Source organism: Megalobrama amblycephala, linkage group LG16 (genome assembly GCF_018812025.1).
Source record: "Megalobrama amblycephala isolate DHTTF-2021 linkage group LG16, ASM1881202v1, whole genome shotgun sequence".
In the NCBI taxonomy this organism is placed as follows: domain Eukaryota; kingdom Metazoa; phylum Chordata; class Actinopteri; order Cypriniformes; family Xenocyprididae; genus Megalobrama; species Megalobrama amblycephala.
The window spans coordinates 36,780,441-36,799,531 of NC_063059.1; the positions used below are offsets into that span (position 1 = coordinate 36,780,441).

At 40.7% G+C, this 19,091-nt stretch overlaps 1 protein-coding gene across 1 annotated transcript; it reads right to left on the reverse strand.

The window, feature by feature from the left end:
• Nucleotides 1-84: 84 nt before the first annotated feature.
• LOC125248433 (NACHT, LRR and PYD domains-containing protein 12-like) lies at nucleotides 85-17,667 on the reverse strand. Its single transcript, XM_048160302.1, has 11 exons — nucleotides 16,962-17,667; nucleotides 16,499-16,590; nucleotides 16,225-16,338; nucleotides 15,787-15,894; nucleotides 13,844-15,637; nucleotides 12,113-12,283; nucleotides 8,766-8,939; nucleotides 6,595-6,765; nucleotides 3,517-3,687; nucleotides 958-1,136; nucleotides 85-573 (listed from the first exon to the last, which is right to left on the reverse strand). Coding segments are annotated over exons 1-11 (3,033 nt in total). The 5' UTR covers nucleotides 17,019-17,667; the 3' UTR covers nucleotides 85-571.
• Between the last annotated feature and the right edge of the window lie 1,424 nt (nucleotides 17,668-19,091).

A 19,091-nucleotide genomic window follows, 5' to 3' on the forward strand; every position in this document is an offset into this window, starting at 1 on the left:
GCATATATGCAATTATATATATATAGCAATTAGTAATTAACTGTGTTCAGAGACAGGAGGAAAAACAAGAAACCAGTAAAAGAATGTGAAGATTTAGGTGCAAACTTTAATAGCTCATCACATAAAATAAATAAATAAATAAATAAAAAATACAAATATTTTACAGAAATAAATGTCAGTGAAATTATGTGCATAATCTTTGTCGCCCTCTGCTGGTAGACACATTTACAACATCTGTCTCTTCTGTAGTCAGACTCTTTAGTAAAACTTTCCCTAATGCTGTCTGTATTGCACAATATATCTATTGTCTATTGCTTGTTTTTTTTTTCTATTTGCTTTAATCGTTTGCCGCGTATGTTACACCATCTACATTGTAATAACTATCTAACAAATATGAAACAATTCAAAGTTGCTATTTTCAGCACTCATTTTCATGAGCATTACTATAAAATGAGAAAATGGTGTGAAGTCAGTGTGATCGCTGTGTGTCTCTGTGTCTTCAGTCTCTGTAGCTCCTTATTCACCATCAGCTGATCCTGAGGAAACTGGACTGACGTCTAAACACTGAGAGTCCTACAATAAAACACACAGACAGTCACATATGAGTATGAGACATTACTGCTGTCACATCACATCAGGAGATCATTTCAGAACAAACACAGACAGAGATATTAGTATATTCATATATCGTTATATTCATATTTCAGCTAGATATGAATGAAATACTGATTAATAACAGTAAATGATAAACAACTCTATTTATCACTTACACACAGAGACACTAAGATGAAAATATTCCTATATTCATAGATCATATCTACATCACAGAATTAAACTCTTATTGAACACAGTTTAAAGTACAGACTAAAGAGGATCTGAATTATTCTTATATTCTCCAGTTACACACATATGAGGCTGTTACTGAACTTGGATCAATTTAAAAGAAAATATACTCACAATATTTTAGTTCCTTCAGGTTATAATGTGGATCATCCTTCAGATCACAGAGCAACTTCACTCCTGATTGTTTTAGTTTATTCCCAGACAGATCCAGTTCTCTCAGGTGTGAGGGGTTTGATCTCAGAGCTGAAGCCAGAGCAGCACAACCTTCATCTGTGACTCCACAATCCTTCAACCTTTAGAGAATATATTAAATGTCTGTCTTTTGCTAAATCTGTTTTTAATAAATTACACTATTCACTACATGGGTTAGTTTTACTATGTTACTTAGATCTGTACTATGTACAACCCCAATTCCAGAAAAGTTGGGAAATTTTGTAAAATGCAATAAAATTAAGAATCTGTTATGTGTTGATTCTCTTTAATCTTTATTTAACAGACAAAAGTACAAAGAAAATATTTCAAATGTTTTCACTGAACAACTTTAATTTATTTTGTAAGTATAAACATACTTTGATTTTGATGGCTGCAACACACTCTAAAAAAAAAGTTGGGACAGAGCTGTGTTTACCACTGTGTCACATCACCTTTCCTTTCAATTACATTTTTTTAATCATTTGGGAATTGAGGATACTAATCTTTCCAATTTTGCAAGTAGATTTTTTACCAAATTTTGCCTGATAAAAGGCATCTGCGCAACAGTCTGTTGTCATCGTTGTCTGATTCTCCTTTTCTTTTTTTATGATTCATATTTTTTATTGCCTTCAATGGGCAAACAATATATTCAATTTACAGATAATTAAATGTTTTGTAAACCCCTCCCCGTAGTCCACCCAAACAATGTATCAGGTACAATTATTTGTAGATTGCTATTGTAGATTGTAGAGAAAGAAAGCACAAAATATAACAGAATAAATAATTTACATTCTTACAATGTGTCTCACAACAAGGACTTTAGAGATCCTCAAGAAATGCCAAATATCTACCCCACCTTCTCTCAAAAACTTCTTTTTTTTTGAGTAATCTATATGACATTTTTTCAAATGCTGCCACTTCCATTCTTGAAAAGATGGTGAACCTGCTGACCGCCATCCCCTCATAATAATTTGTCTCCCTACCATAATACTTATTTGAATCCACTCGGTCATCTCAACATCAGCACTTAATAAAAGTGGGTCTCCTAAGATGTAAATACTTGGACAAAATGAAAAGCAGCATCCTGACACAACTTGAATATATTTATGAACCTTAATGCATAATTCGTCTGATTCTGCTTTTCATGATGGGTCATACATTTTCAATTAGAGTCTGATCTGGACTGCGGACAGGCAGTCAAGACACATCCACTGTATGGTGTATATTGTCTAGAAACCAAGCTGATGTTGCACATGCTGAATGAGTCCTGGAATTGTCTTGCTTCCCAGAAAAGATGTCATCTTGATGGCAGTTTATGTCTCTTTATCTCAATACATGCCTCCATGTCAATGGTTCCTTCACACAAATGCAGGTCACTCATGCCGTTTGCACAGATGCACCACCATAACATGACAGATGTTTTCTTTTGCACCTGTCACTGATGAAAGTCTGGATAGTCCCTTTTGTCTTTGGGACTGAGAACTCGATGTCTGTTTTTTCCAAAAACAAGCTGAGATGTTCACTCATCTGACCACAGCACACATTTCCACTGTCTTTTGGACCATCTGAGATGAGCTCAGAGCCAGGGAACTCTGCAGCATCTCTGCGTTGAACAGATGTATAGCTTTCTCCTTGTGTAACAGACATTCAAGATGCATTTCGTGATGCAGCGTCAGACTGTGTTAAGTGACAAAGGTTTTCCAAAGTATTCCCGAGCCCATTTGGCTATATTTAACACAACAACATGACGGTTTCTCATGAAGTTCCATCTGAGAGCTCAAAGGTCATACACATTCAACTGAGGTGTCCTACCTTGCCCTGAGACTGAGATTTCTCTTGATTCCCTGAATCTTTTTACAACATTATGTATGGTAGATGGTGAAAGACATGAATTCTTTGCAATCTTGCATTGAGAAATGTGACTTTTGAATTGTATGACAATTCTCTCATGACATTTGGCACAAAGTGGTGAGCCATGACCCATCTTTGCTTGCAAAGACTGAGATACATTTTTACACCCAAACACTATATGCTCACCTATTTCCAATTCACCTGCTAATTGTGCATTGTTTAAAAAAACAGTTTAACTTGGATATTTTATAATCTTTTCATTTTTATTTTGCCTCTGTCCCAACTTTTTTTGGAGTGTGTTGCAGCCATCAAAATCAAAATTTGTTTATATTTACAAAATACAATTATGTTGGTCAGCGGAAACATCAGAAATCTTTTCTTTGTACTTTTGTCAGTTAAAAAAAGATTCAAGTGAATTAACAAATCACAGATTGTGTTTTTATTGCATTTTACAAATGTCCAAACTTTTGTGGAATTGGGGTTGTTATATGTATGGAATATCAATTAATCTGATCATGTGTTCAATCATTTACAGCTCAATCAGCTGAACTCACAGCACCAGAAAGAGGCTGAACACTTCAAATATACTTTACATTGTGATTCATGTGTGAGAGTCAAATATGATCTTACCACAGTTTCTCCAGTTTACAGTGAGGATCCTGTAGTACATCAGACAACAGATTCACTGATTCTCCTATTTTATTCAATGACAGACTCAGTTCTCTCAGGTGTGAGGGGTTTGATCTCAGAGCTGAAGCCAAAGCAGCACAACCTTCATCTGTGACAGCACAATCATACAACCTGTAGAGAACAATGACACACTCTTCACTCTCTCAGTTCAGTTCAGATCAGATTAGCAGTGAATCCATTATTAAGGAGAAAATACAAACTTAAAGCACAAATTAATATGTTTGACGGATCATTAGACTGAGATCTAAAATGTCACAAAACATGATCATAAAACATCTAAAGTATCATTCAATCAGGAAAATAACTTCTTTTATTTGCACAATATTAAATGTCTGTCTTGTGCAAAATCTATTTTAATAAATGACACTAGGCAGGGGGAGACACATCTAAAAGTGTGAAGGCAGGGCAGACTCTGCTAAGGGAAAGACTCCGTCTCACCGTAGGGAGTATAACCGTTGAATACACACATATGGGACCGCCGTAGGTAACGAGTGCTTGGCCTAGCATCAGACACTCCACAATGTCCGAGCCGCAGGGGGTGGCGGAGGAACTCAACAGGGTTCGCCAGGATGGGGAACTAAAGCTTTGCGTTTTGTCCACATAAAGGCGCAAAGCATGGACGGGACAGAGCAAAGCCAGGGCTGGGTCTGCCTCCTCCAAGGGCAGCACTTGCAGGTTCACTACCTGATCTCTGAAGGGAGTGATAGGAAACTTGGACACATATCCAGGCTGAGGTCTCAAGGTAACATGAGTGTCACCTGGCCCCAACTCCAGACATGATTCTTTGAGTGAAAATGTGTGCAGGTCCCCTACTCTCTTGATGGAGGCCAATGCAACCAGGAGTACTGTCTTAAGGGACAGCTCTTTTAACTCAACTGGCAGCAAAGACTAGAATGGAGGTCCCCGGAGAGATGTAAGTACCAGGGACAGGTCCTAAGAGGGTATAGAGGGAGGGCGAGGCGGATTAGTCTCCTCATTAGTCTCCTCCTCCTCCTCCTCGCCCTCAGGAACCCGAAGATCAGGTCATGTCCCCAAGGACTTACCATCAACTGCGTCGTGATGTGCAGCAATGGCGGCAACATACACTTTGAGGGTGGAGCCTTCGCTCCAAACCATCTTGCAGGAAGGAAAGCACTGACCTGATCAAACATGTTCGGGGGTCCTCTGGGTGAGAGGAACACCACTCAATGAGAGGAACACCACTTGATGAACAGGTTCCACTTCAGAGCACAGAGATTCCTCGTAGAAGAAGCTCTAGCAGAAGTGATGGTGTCTACAACCGACTGGGGTAGATCACCTAGAACCTCTGCTTCCCGTCCAGGGACCAGACATAGAGTTTCCAGAGGTCCAGACGCGGGTGCCATAGGGTGCCCCGTCTCTGAGTCCTTCCTCAGAGGAATGGACCAAGAAGGTGCTGTCGTGAGGAGCATCAATTCTGGGAACCAGATCTGAGTGGGCCAATAGGTCGCCACTAACAAGACCTGCTCCTCATCCTCCCTGACATTGCACAGTAGCTGGGGGAAACCAGCTACCAGCCCCAGTAGCTGGGGGAAACGCATACTTGTGAAGGTCCTGGGGCTAGCTGTGTGCCAGTGCATCCATGTCGAGAGTGCCCTCCGTCAAGGAGGTGCTGTCCGTACGGACCACTACGTGCTTGCCTAGTAACAGCTGTTTGAAGCGGCTCAGTGCAAGACGTACTGCTAGCAACTCGAGGCAATTGATATGCCACTGCAGATGAGGCCACAGACCTGAGACTGTATGCCCATTGTACGTGCCCCCCACCTGGTAGTGGAAGCATCTGTGGAGACCACAGCATGCCTGGACACTTTTTCAAGGGGAACACCTTCCCGCAGGAACGAAGGGTCCAACTACTGAGTGAGGGTACAACGGTACCTCGGTGAGATGGGGACAAGGAACATACTGCATTGCCACGCCCATCTCTGGACTTGCCCGTAAAGTCAGTGCTAAAGTGGCCTCATCTGAAGCAATCCAAGCGGCGTGACTGTGGCTGCAGATGCCATATGCCCCAGGAGTCTCTGAAAGATTTTAGTGGGGCCGCCGTCCCATTCTTGAGCAAACTCAGGCAGTTCAACACCGACTGGACGTCCCCAAACCAATCTTGCAGATCCAAGATTGGCCGTAACCTGCCACCTTTCTTAGGTACAATGAAGTAGGGGCTGTAGAACCCTGACTTCATGTCGGCTGGAGGAACTTGCTCTATTGCATCCTTCGCCAGGAGGACAGCAATCTCCACCCGGAGCACAAGGGCATCGTTCACAGAAACATGAGTGTAGTGAACACCCTTGGAACAGAACGAACAAAAGATTCTCCACCCGGCCCTCCTCCAGCGGAGGAAGCGATGCGGGCGTCATCTCCTGAAGAGCTGTCTTCCTCTCCTCCAGGTGGCCCGTCTCAGGACCGCTTCTTCCTTCCTTCCTGGCTGAGTTTTAGGCCAGCTTGTGAGATGAAAGCATCGAGAAAGCGCACTTTGATGACATCTCACACCTCTGCAAGGCTAGCCAGGGAGTGCTTCTGGACCACCATGGTGAACATCGTCTGGCCAGGGGCCTGCGCTGTGACTTTGATTTTATAAAAAAAACTTTAATAAACAATTTACTGAATAACTTTCACATTTCAAACTGTTTTTGCACCACCAAATAAAAACAAACACCAGAATTTCTGCGACTCAGAGCAACACAATGTTTTGTTCCTCAAAGAATCTGTGTATTTGAACGAATCAGAGTACATTATTTAATTAGGGTATCCATTCATACTTGTTTACAGTCTATAATTCATACAGTCATTTGCTAAGTTAAATTATGCTTAAAGTCAAGAGACTGAAATGTTGATTGTGTGAAAGTGTGTATTTCAGTGTGACTCTCAGTCCTGCAGTATCATTTTTCTGAGGAGCAGCTCATGTGTTCAATCATTTACAGCTCAATCAGCTGAACTCACAGCAGCAGAAAGAGGCTGAACATTTCAAATATATTTTATATTGTGATTCAAATATGATCTTACCACAATAACTCCAGTTTACAGTAAGGATCCTGTAGTACATCAGACAGCAGATTCACTGATTTTCCTATTATATTCCCAGACAGACTCAGTTCTCTCAGGTGTGAGGGGTTTGATCTCAGAGCTGAAGTCAGAGCAGCACAACCTTCATCTGTGAGATCACAATCTCTCAACCTGTAGAAAACAATGATATACTCTTTACTCTCTCAGTTCATATCAGATCAGTTTAGCAGTGAATCCATTATTAAAGAGAAAGTACAAACTTTAAGCACAAATTAATATGTTTGATGGATCATTAGACTGAGATCTAAAATATCACAAAACATGACATTAAAACATCTTAAGTATCTTTCAATCAGAAAAATAATATATTTTATTTGCACAATATTAAATGTCTATCTTGTGCAAAATCTGTTTTTAATAAATGACACTAGGGGCCCTATGATACACCCGGCGCAATGTGGCGCCAGGCTCGATGCTTTTTTGCTAGTTTCAGCCTGACGCAGTTATAATTTTCAGTCCTGCGGCACGTTGTTTAAATAGCAAATGCATTAGCGCGCATTTGTGTGCACATGGGCATGCTGGTCTGAAAGCGAGGTGTGTTCAGGCACATTGTCGGCGCATTACTATTTTGAGGAAAATGAAATAGACTGCGCCACTGACCAACTGAAACCTGGGCTAAAGTCAATGGCGCAATATTTGTTTTGTTATTTAAAGAGCGTGTTAGTAATTTCCACCTTTCAGCGTATGCACAACGCGCATACATTTTGCTTATTACACAGGGAAGCGCAGCAGCACACAAACATGCCAAATGTTAAAAATAAAAGGATAATAATGTAAAAAAAAATATTATTGTGTGCATAAAGATAACAATGCTTTGTTGGAATCCGGCTTTTCCCATAGATGGTCTGCTCGCGCTCTTTAACCTCGTGCACGAGCAGATCCGTTTCCTCATTACAGATGTGTTCAGTCATTCCACTTGCAAATTCCGCCTTGTAAATAGCGAATATACCATGGCGTGAGCACAACTGGCTTTTAAAGGGAATGGAAGAAAAGACTCTGGTTGGTTTATTGCAAGTTACGCCCAAAACACACCCATTACTTGTTAAGAGAATAGGGACAACCTTCTTAGACCATGCACTGGGCACACAGACCATTTTTTCCATCCTTAAACTACCAAAAGTGGATTCGGACAAGCCCTAAGTGCACCTGCGCCATGCGCTTTAGACCATGTGCTTATATTCTTAAAATAGGACCCTAGTATTCACCATGGCCGGACTTCCCACTGGGCTTGAGGAGCTCATGGGCCCCAGTCAATAGGGGGTCTGACTTTTACCCATTTATGTTCATTTGATTTGTTCAGTTTTACCAGTCAGAAATTATTAGTCTCATTTCCACTGTCTGGCCAGTTTGAGCAAGGTCTATAAACGGACCAGCCTCTGACTGAGAGCTTCAATGCCATAATCAAAACAAACAGCATAAACTTAAAATATTTTTTATAAAAGATGGACATGTGTGTTAAATCGCATCTGCTCATGTTTATTTGTGAACACATGGCTACTTAAAAGGATTTAAGGATTTTAGCCCAAAAGGCCGCACATTTAGAAAGATACTGATAAATTCTCTGTCTAAATTCTCCACTAAATTATGCGATCTGAAGAGTTTTGAGCACTCTCTCCCATCTCACTGTCATCACATTAGTGGTGATGAAATATCATCAAAATGTTAAAACAAATGTTTAGGAGTTCCTGTTCTTTATATTTATAAAATGATATGAGTTATCACACAAGCAAGAGTGTATTTTTTCTGAACATCTGCACTCAAATGTAACATTGATTTTACACAACAACTTCAATAAACAACAGTTTACTGAGTAACTTTCACATTTCAAACACAGTCTGTTTTTGCACCATCAAAATAAAAAGAACAAACAGCAGAATTGCTGCGACTCCGAACAACACAATGCTTTGTTCCTCAAAGAATCAGTGTATTTGAACAAATCAGAGTACATGATTCAATTAGCATATCAATTTATACTTTTTTACAGTCTATGATTCATACAGGAGCAGTTCAATCATTTACAGCTCTATCAGCTGAACTCACAGCAGCAGAAAGAGGCTGAACACTTCAAATAGACTTTATATTGAGATTCGTGTGTGCAAGTATGATCTTACCACAGTCTCTCCAGTTTACAGTGAGGATCCTGTAGTACATCAGACAGCAGATTCACTGATGATTTTCCTATTTTATTCTTAGTCAGATCCAGTACTCTCAGGTATGAGGGGTTTGATCTCAGAGCTGAAATCAGAGCAGCACAACCTTCATCTGTGACTCCACAATCATACAACCTGTAGAGAACAATGACACACTCTTCACTCTCTCAGTTCAGATCAGATCAGTTTAGCAGTGAATCCATTATTAAAGAGAAAATACAAACTTAAAGCACAAATTAATATGTATGATGAATCATTAGACTGAGATCTAAAATGTCACAAAACATGATCATAAAACATCTCAAGTATCATTTAATCAGGAAAAATAATATATTTTATTTGCACAATATTAAATGTCTGTCTTGTGCAAAATCTCTTTTTAATAAATGACACTATTCACCATAGCTGGGCTTCCCAGTGGACTTGAGGAGCTCATGGGCCCCGGTCAGTAGGGGCCCCACTTTTACCCGTTTATGTTTGTTTGATTTGTTCAGTTTTACCAGTCAGAAATTATTAGTTTCATTTCCACTGTCTGGCCAGTTTGAGCGAGGTCTATAAACAGAACAGCCTCTGACTGTGAGCTTCGATGCCATAATCAAACAAACGACGTAAACTTGTATTTATCATTATTTCACATAGCGGACAGACACATGTGTTAAATCGCATCTGCATTGCATCTTCAGGTTTTCGCTGAGGAGCCAAACAGGTTAGGTGGCAGCATCAGCAGGGTACAGCGACTGTGGTGACGGGACGTACGTCTCAGTTCCCTCCTTCAGGGAATGAGGGTTACCGATATAATTGAGATGTTCCCATTTAGTCTGTCCTTCCAGTGCTCTGTGTAAGCCTCCTGTACCCCCTTGTCTAAAGGACGGTGGGACAGGGCTAACACAGAGAGAGTGTCGATCACTGCTGTTCCCCAAAAACCCATTCAGTGAGATTATTGGATAACAATGGGAAAGCGTACCCTTTCACTGGGAAAGGAACGCTGTGGAAGCCAAATCCTTCCCCGAAGGAGTTATGTAGAGAAGTACATATGGACTAACCCCGTAGGGCTGTACTACATATGGAAGTACTGGGGTGACTCCAACCCGATTAGAGGTGGGTTGTCCAAGAGGGAAAGACACAGGCTTTGTTTCAGCAACCGTGTAATAACACATATGGGATCCCTGTAGGGTCACACATATGGAACCCAGCCTAAATCCGGTTCTCAAGGATACAACGGAGTAAAGGCCTGATGCCAGACGCTCTGCCACGTCCGGCAGCCGAAGGGTGATTGGAGGACTCAACAGGGTCTGCCTTGTAGGGAATCTCTGAAGCAATTAGCGCATGTAAGCGCAGCAAGCCGACACTAAGCCGGGCCTCTCCGTGCCTCTGACCTGAGGTGAGAACACAGGAGAAGACCGGCTCGACGCAAAGGCTATAGAATCTAGCAAATGTTAGGTGTCGCCCAGCCCGCAGCTCTACAAATATCTGTCAGCGAGGCGCCACGAGCCAGCACCCAGGAGAATGCAACATCTCTTGTAGAGTGAGCATTCAACCTGAGCAGGCAGGGCACGACTTGTGTTTGATAAGCCAAGGCGATGGCGTCCACTATCCAGTGGGCCATCCTCTGCTTGAAGACAGCCTTTCCCATCTGCAGACAAAGAGCTGGTCTGAGGTCCTGAGGCTGTGAGTTCTGTCTATGTACAGTCGCAAACCGAGGACTGGACAGAGCAAAGCCAGGGTTGGGTCTGCCTCCACCAGGGGCAGTGCTTGCAGGCTCACTACCTGGTCCCTGAAGGGAGTGGTAGGACCCTTGGGCACATAGCCAGGCCGGGGACTCTGTACCACGTGGCCGTCGCCCGGCCCGAACTCTAGGCATGATTCGTTGACCGAAAATGCCTGCAGGTCTCCTACCCTCTTGATGGAGGCCAGTGCAACCAGCAGCAAAGTGCTGAAGTGATGATGTTTAGTACCTCAGGGGTAAGTCACCTAGAATCTCCATATCCCGTCCAGGGACCAGTGCATCTGTACCGAGTGTTCCCTCGGTCAGGGAGTAAAACAGCTGGCAGTGAGAGGATTCTGGTAAGGCAAACAGGTCTACTTGAGCCTCTCCAAACTCTCTCCAAATCAGCTGGACCACCTGGGGGGTGGAGTCGCCACTCTCCCGGCAGCGCAGCTCATGAGAGCTCATCGGCCACACAGTTGAGCACACCAGGGACATGAATGGCGTGAAGTGACCTCAGATGCTTCTGACTCCAAAGAAGGAGATGACAGGCGAGTTGCGACATGCAACAGGAGCATAGGCCACCTTGACGGTTGCAGTGTTGTCTGTACAGACCAGCGCATGCTTGCCCTGTAAAGCCCCATGTGTACTTCACTTTCCGTGCCCGGGAAGAAAAGAACAGGGGTGGGTGACTGAGAACTAGCTTGTGCCACCCCGAGAAACCAATCATCCAACCGTGAGGGCTCGAGACATGGTGGAGGATTCCACATGAGCCCGACCCTGTTGGCGGCCCGGGAAAGCATAGCCATCATCTCCGGATCCAAATCGGGCACTGTTACCATTCCCAAAGGAGGCAACTGCGCCGACTCATCATCTTCAGACAAATCTGGCTCACCCTCTGATGCAGCTATTGACATCAGGAGGAGCTCCAAAGGATACGGATGGTGCACACCTCTGAGATGGCCCACCGTTCTCCCCCGGCAGCACTACTGGCTACAGAGTGTAGGAGGAGAGAGGGTTCCTAGGGGGTTGGTTCCCTGAAGGAAGTACACTCACTGTAATCCTCAGATCACCAGTAACACTGCCTGAAGCAACCCTCTGAGGAGGATTGGAACAAGGCAGCGGCACTGGGACTCCGCCCCTTTGCAGGAACTGGAGTCTCGATCGCAACTCCAAGATGGTCATCCAGCTGTGAGAACAGCTATTCAGCACTCAAAAGCGCACTGTTACAGGCGTGAAAACAGCCTGTTACAGCTGGGAACAGCTTTGCTCAATAAGGCAAAAAATAAATCAACCGAAAGAGAGGACTTTGACCCGCTGCTGTGCTGTCTGCCTGCACTGAAGAAAAGAGAAGTTTGAAGAGCTGGACTCGTTTCAGAAGACACTTGCTTGCAGAAACACAGACACATATGTTCATCTCCGAAGCAAAAAGCTGAAGATGCAATACACCTGTTGCTCATTAAATAGAAGATCTGAAGATCTTAATTAGCTAATTCAGGTGTGGTTGGAGCTAAACTTTGCAGGTAGGTAGATCTCCAGGAACAGGGTTGCGCACCACTGCTTTACATTGTGATTTATGTGTGAGAGTCAAATATGATCTTACCACAGTTCCTCCAGTTTACAGTGAGGATCTTGTAGTACATCAGACAGGAGATTCACTGATTTTCCTATTATATTCCCAGACAGACTCAGTTCTCTCAGGTATGAGGGGTTTGATCTTAGAGCTGAAGTCAGAGCAGCACAACCTTCATCCGTGAGATCACAATCATACAACCTGAAGAGAGATGAAAATCAAATAGCATAATAAATAGTTAAACTATCAAACCTCTATCAAAAAAATCTATCCAACAACTTTCAATTGCAATATCATTTAACAATGTCTAATTTTTATCCAAGCTTCATGGTCATATTTGCACTAATAAAAATGTTAAGATTGAATTAATTCAACTGGGGGTCCACAGTGGTACTGCAGGGGGTCAGACAATTAATGTTTGATCACACATTTTGTTAAAAATTAAAACATGGGTAAAAAAATTAAGTACCCTATGTTGATACAGTAATAATATTATATTGGCGAAACAGATTTGGCAATCGCTCCAGGGCACTTATGTGTTTGCGCTCGGGAGAACCCCAAAAGTTTCTATTTACAGCATGTTTTTGCAGCGGTAAGAAATGTAGCCAATCACAGACATGTTTGTTGATTTCTTAAACACAATTGGCAATCAGAGGAGTTTAATTTAGTCAGAATCCAGTTTTTGTTCAGTGCTCAGTTCTGTATGCTCACGAATCCTCTCATTTACAAAGAAACAATTTAAGTAAAAGATTCATTATGCAGTGTAGATAACTTTATTGATTATAATGGAACTGTGAGATTGTGAACTAAGATGAGTGACAGCTTTTTATTGATTGTAAGGGAGCACTCTTTCAAGGCTATACATAATCCATTGAATAAAGTTTTGTTTTTCTTGCTGCTGAGAGGAAAGATGGTCACTTACATTCTGGAAAACGGCATGTCAAAATAGATACACGCAATGTAAAAAGCAGACTGATAGATTGATTGAAAAAAAATTGTTTGTACATTTTAAAAATTCCATTCCAAATATCTGTAAAAGTAACTCTTATAAATAATGTATGGTCTTGGCCGTGCTGCAGCTCAGTTTCAGGTTCTTGGCAATCTTCTTATAGCCTACGTCATCTTTATGTAGAGCAACAATTCTTTTTTTCAGATCCTCAGAGAGTTCTTTGCCATGAGGTGCCATGTTGAACTTCCAGTGACCAGTATGAGAGAGTGAGAGCGATAACACCAAATTTAACACACCTGCTCCCCATTCACACCTGAGACCTTGTAACACATATGAGTCACATGACACCAGGGAGAGAAAATGGCTAATTGGGCCCAATTTGGACAGTTTCACTTAGGGGTATACTCACTTTTGTGGCCAGCGGTTTAGACATTAATGACTGTGTGTTGAGTTATTTTGAGAGGACAGCAAATTTACACAGTTATACAAGCTGTACACTCACTACTTTACATTGTAGCAAAGTGTCATTTCTTCAGCGTTGTCACATAAAAAGATATAATAAAATATTTACAAAAATGTGAGGGGTGTACTCACTTCGTTGAGATACTGTATTTTTTAAATTATTTATTCATATGCAAATTCTTCGACTGTGAATATCTGAAGTAAATTTACATTGTCACGGTTTAAATTTACATTGTCACATTAAAATACTGACCACTAAACTCTTGAGAACAACTGCAGCACTGAAGATTTATGAACTTTAATTTTCTTAATGTTTTAACAGTAAAGTGATTGTTATCAGAGATACTTACTGAATTGATCTGGATTCTTTAATCACAGGCAGCAGCTTCTGAAAAACCTTACGTTTTTCAGTTTTATTGTTTCCTCCAACAAATTTATTAATATCAAACTCAGCCAGCTTCTTTTCTGATGTCAACAACACAAAAACTACAGCTGACCACTGAGATGAAGAGAGTTTGGCTTCCTTTATTCTTCCAGATTTCAGGTACTGTTGTATTTGTTCAACTAGTGAATGATCACCCAGTTCATTCAGACAGTGGAACAGATTGATGAATTTCTCTGGAGAGTCAATGGTGCTGATCTTCTTCTTGATGTACTCAACCGTTTTCTCATTGCTGTCAGATCTGCTTCTTGTCTGTTTCATTAGTCCTTGTAGGGGAATCTGATGAGACTTCACTGACAGACCAAGAAGAAACTGCAGAAAAAGGTCCAGATGTCCATTTTTACTCTGCAGAGCCTCATCCACAGCTCTCTGATGGAGATCAGATAATGAAACATGTTTAAACCTCTCCTTAACTTTAGACCACAAACTCTGTTTAGTGATTTGGTCAAACACATTTCTGTTGTTGTTTGTACAGGAGAGGTGCACATATAGAGCCGCTAGATGTTCCTGAACGCTCAGATGAACAAAGCAGAAGACTTTCCCCTGATACCAGCCAAACTCCTCTCTGAAGATCTGAGTGCACAATCCTGAGTACACTGATGCTTCTGTCACATCAATGCCACACTCTCTCAGGTCTTCCTCATAGAAGATCACATTGCCTTTCATGAGCTGCTGAAAAGCCACTTTCCCCAGTTTGAGGATCATGTCTTCATCTGTCACATTCTTCTCATAGTCCTTCTCATGTTTGATGTTGGTCTGAAGGATCAGGAAGTGTGTGTACATTTGAGTGATAGTCTTGGGAATCTCTCCACTCTCTGCTTCACTCAACATCTTCTCTAGAACAGCGGCTGAGATCCAGCAGAACACTGGGATGTGGCACATGATGTAGAGGCTCCTTGATGATTTCAGGTGTGAGATGATTGTATTGGCCAGACTCTGATCACTGATTCTCCTGCTGAAGTATTCCTCCTTCTGTGGCTCATTGAAGCCTCGTACCTCTGTCACTCGATGGACACACTCAGAGGGGACGAGATCAGCTGCTGCTGGTCTGGAGGTGATCCAGATGAGAGCAGAGGGAAGCAGATTCCCCACAATGAGGTTCATCAGCAGCACGTCCACTGAGGCTGATTCACTTACATCACACAACCTCACATCGCTCTGAAAATCCAGAGACAGACGACACTCGTCCAGACCATCAAAGATGAACAACACTTTATATTTGTCACTGGATATTTCCATTTCTTTTGTGTCTGGGAAAAAGACATGAAGAAGATCTGAAAGACTGAGTGTTTTGTCCTTCATCATATTGATCTCTCTGAAAGGAAGTGGAAATATGAGCTGGACGTCCTGATTCTCTTTCCCTTCAGCCCAGTCCAGGATGAACTTCTGCACAGAGACTGTTTTTCCAATGCCAGCGACTCCCTTTGTCAGCACAGATCTGATGGGTTTGTCTTGTCCAGGTAAAGGTCTAAAGATGTCATTGCATTGGATTGGTGTGTCCTCTGTTGCTGCTCTCCTGGATTGTATCTCAATCTGTCTCACCTCATGCTCATTACTGATCTCTCCACTCTCACTCTCTGTGATGTAGAGCTCTGTGTAGATCTCATTCAGGAGTGTTGGGTTTCCCTGCTGTGCTGTTCCCTCATACAGACACTCAAACTTCTTCATCAGATTTGATCTAAACCCATTGAGGACTTCATGGCTGTAAAATTAAAATACCACATTATTACACAAGTCTAAGTGATACATATAAAAACAGTAGAAGTCTAATGAAACTTTTGAAATATCGATCATGTCGTTGATTATAAACTAAATGATGAATCTTTGCAGCATCAAAACCTTGTATATTACCTGTCACCAGAATACATGTTTTCATTCATTTCTTGATTCATAGACTTATCAGATTTCATTTTCTCACAGACAGGTTCTGTAACATCTGGCCTGGATCGCAGGAATCGCCTTAAACAGCATAAAGTACATAAATAATCAAATACTCTTGATATTTTTAATTGATACTACAGTTTAGTTTCTGTGATTATATTACAAAAATAAAATAAAGTGATATATTAATGTGCCCAATTTCTATATAGCTTGGCCATAAACCATTGATACAGTGAAGTTAATGAATTGGATTATTTGATGGAAAAATGTTTTTACTAATTATTGGTTAAAAAAAAGAAACAATAATACATTAATAAATGAATAAACCACAATGTACACAAAGCAACAAAGTCTTTTTTGTATTCTGTACCATAATCAAATCATATATATATTATAGAAATGTTATACCCGAGATCAGTCTGTGTATCTCCACTCTTAATATTTACTGGATGACCCATAGACTCGTCACTCCTCATAGACACACAGCTGGGCTCTGGTTCTGATCTCTTCTGATCAACTGAACTATAACAGAACAGATTTGATTCTTTATCATTATAATAATTTTATTACAAGGTCTTTAAAAAGTATTTTCCATCAAAAGCACAAGGTCTTGTTTATAATACAATTTTAACCTAACAAAAAAATATATGTTTTAAATGTAATTTATGTTTATTTAAAGTACCTGTATTCTGGAGAAACATCTACATCTCCGGATGTTTGTGTGTCATCCATGATGAATCTGAACAGGTGAAACAGAATCTGACCTCGAACACTCTGGATGGAAATGACAACAACAACAATTTAGCTTAACTGGGGCACGTTCAAGCTCAAACCGGTTTTGTTACGGTTGAACAACATGTTTCCTGGAAACGGTGTGTAACGGGGATTGAGAGGTTTTCTCTTGTTTGGTGGGTGTGTCAAAAATGTCAGCCCAATCATGTATATAAACCACGCGGTAGAGACAGCTCGCACAATGGGTATCAATGTAACGTAAAAGTACTATACATATTTATATATTTAGCTATTCTATTTTGGAGTGACACTTTCATAAACCTTTCTATTCTCCTCTAATTATATAATGGTAAACATTACAATATCATTGCACAACAATAGTGATCATCAATAATGATAAGCCTAATACTCACAATAAAGATAAGGTCATATAACACAGTCTCGGAGGTAAGAAGTGGATTATCCTTCATCTGATTATCCTTCGTCTTTTCAGCCTGAAATGCGAGGCAATTGTTGGATCACAATAATTAGGAACCACAGTTTCCACAAATCCCTTCACTTTATTGGGATGTTCTCTGTTATTCTGCTGCCATAGCTGCAACTCGTGCGTCATCAGAACAGGGTGTTTAACGCACCACCGTTTCCGTTTAAAAAACTTTTGCAAAGTTTTGTCGGGGCTGAACGAAGCCCTGGTCAGAAACAGGATAACGAGGCGGCGACGTTCACTCAAACATAAGTTCTTTATGCGCATTTTTAGAATTTATCTTGGCGTTTCCAACCAGCAGTTTTTGATGCGATATCCCAAAATGCACATAAAAAGTAGGTGGGTTGAAACACAAACACAGCAAACCTCACCTGAAGAATAAAGTCCTAAATATATTAGGAGTAAAGCAGAAGTCACCCTAAAGTGTCTCCAGACCCGAGATGAGATTCTTAAAATAATAATAATAAAACAAAAACTTAACCTTTCAAGAAGCCACACGTAAATTCATTACAAAGGTTCCCATTAAACACGCTGATACTCGTTATTTTAAAGAATCGATTCTGGTTGTTAAAATGCCAAACATCAACTCTGAACTTTTACTTTCACTTTATCCACCTATTTCTGGGAGGCACTACTGTTGAATGCTAGAATCTGATTGGTTGACCAACGTTTTAAGGTGTGCAATTATTTTCAAGTAGTGCATAATTACCTCCAGCTCCACCTCTCTGGAGCTCAAGGGTGGAGTTTAATCTGTTTAATGGTTGGAGAGATGTGTGGAGAGTGTTAAGGTGGCCTTTTTGTGAAAAACTCCCATATTATTAGACACAAATGTATCCTCTGACCTGCATGAACTTCAGGTGTTTATTCAGTTTTCTTGAGAAACTATACTTCTTGCCACACGGTGAATGGCTTTTCATGGAGCGCATGATGATTGAGACGTATTTTGTCAGCAAAACTCTTTCCTCACTGAGGGAAAGTGAAAGACTTGGACTTTTTGTTTTTTGTCTATTTTGTGATAAATAAATTTTTTTGTGATGTTTTGATGTTTCATCACTTTATTCAGGTCTTAACTTTGCATTTGGCCTTCGGTTCAAAAATAAACATCAAGTGTCCACCTTATTTTTTAACTTAAAGTAGTATTTCTAACTTATATGTTTTGCTTCTGGTGTCATTCCCTTCCACTTATTTTATCTGTACAAAAACAGTCTGTTATACTGCTTGATATTGCAAACTAGTATTTGTTATCATAACATTTTAATGTCTTATTATAATAATAAACATTGATTATAGTTTATAGTGCAAATCATTTTATCGTTTAATGGACTTTGTTATTCTTCTAGTTATTGACCTGGCTATAATGAAGCAGAAGTCTTGCATATTCAAAGAAAATAGCTTACTTCTGCATTGCAAAATAAGGTGGAAAAGTAGAATCAGTTAAAATCAAGAGAGCAATTATTTGTTTGTGACTGTAAGTATCAGGTATTAAAAATGATTGGCTTCCTTTTCTGGTTCCTCCAGCAATTGTTCTGGTTTGTGACTGACTTCAGTATTCATTAGTTTGTACTTCAATAGGAATCTGTGCAATCTAGAGTGTTGCACGAGGGTGAAAAGATTTTTCTTGTGTTCAAGTTGGTCATGTGAATTTGCGGCGCTGACCAACAGAAAGCTGCTTGTTTGAAAGTGACTTGTGTGTGAGCTGTGCTTCATTCATCTCTACACTATTCACACCTGACCTGTTTTTGCACATGAAATGTATCATTATATATATGTATATTTGCATGAAAAAGTATGGGAACCACTTGCAGAATCTGTGAAAATGTAAATAATTTTACCAAAAAAGCAAAAAGCATGTTCTACCGAGGGGAGACTGAGAGTCGTCCAGCATTGAGTTTCAATAAATATGTAAAGCATTCTGGCTCATCTATTCTGTCCCATGAAAGCTGTGTGTGGAGGGAGTGTGTACGTCTCTGTGTTTTTATGAAGGCATGATTGTGTTTATGCATCAATTTGCCCACGTCATTTTAAATTATGCTGTATAGCTGTATTTTGTGTGCTAATT

Bases quoted from the DNA above. Each gene is read 5' to 3' on its own strand.
- LOC125248433 (XM_048160302.1), bottom strand. From the start codon at position 17,018: ATGAAGGATAATCCACTTCTTACCTCCGAGACTGTGTTATATGACCTT. The intron at 16,339-16,498 runs GTACTTTAAATA...GTTCTGTTATAG, and splicing joins GATGTTTCTCCAGAATACAG to TTCAGTTGATCAGAAGAGAT. The intron at 8,940-12,112 runs GTAAGATCATAT...TGTTCTCTACAG, and splicing joins TGTAAACTGGAGGAACTGTG to GTTGTATGATTGTGGAGTCA.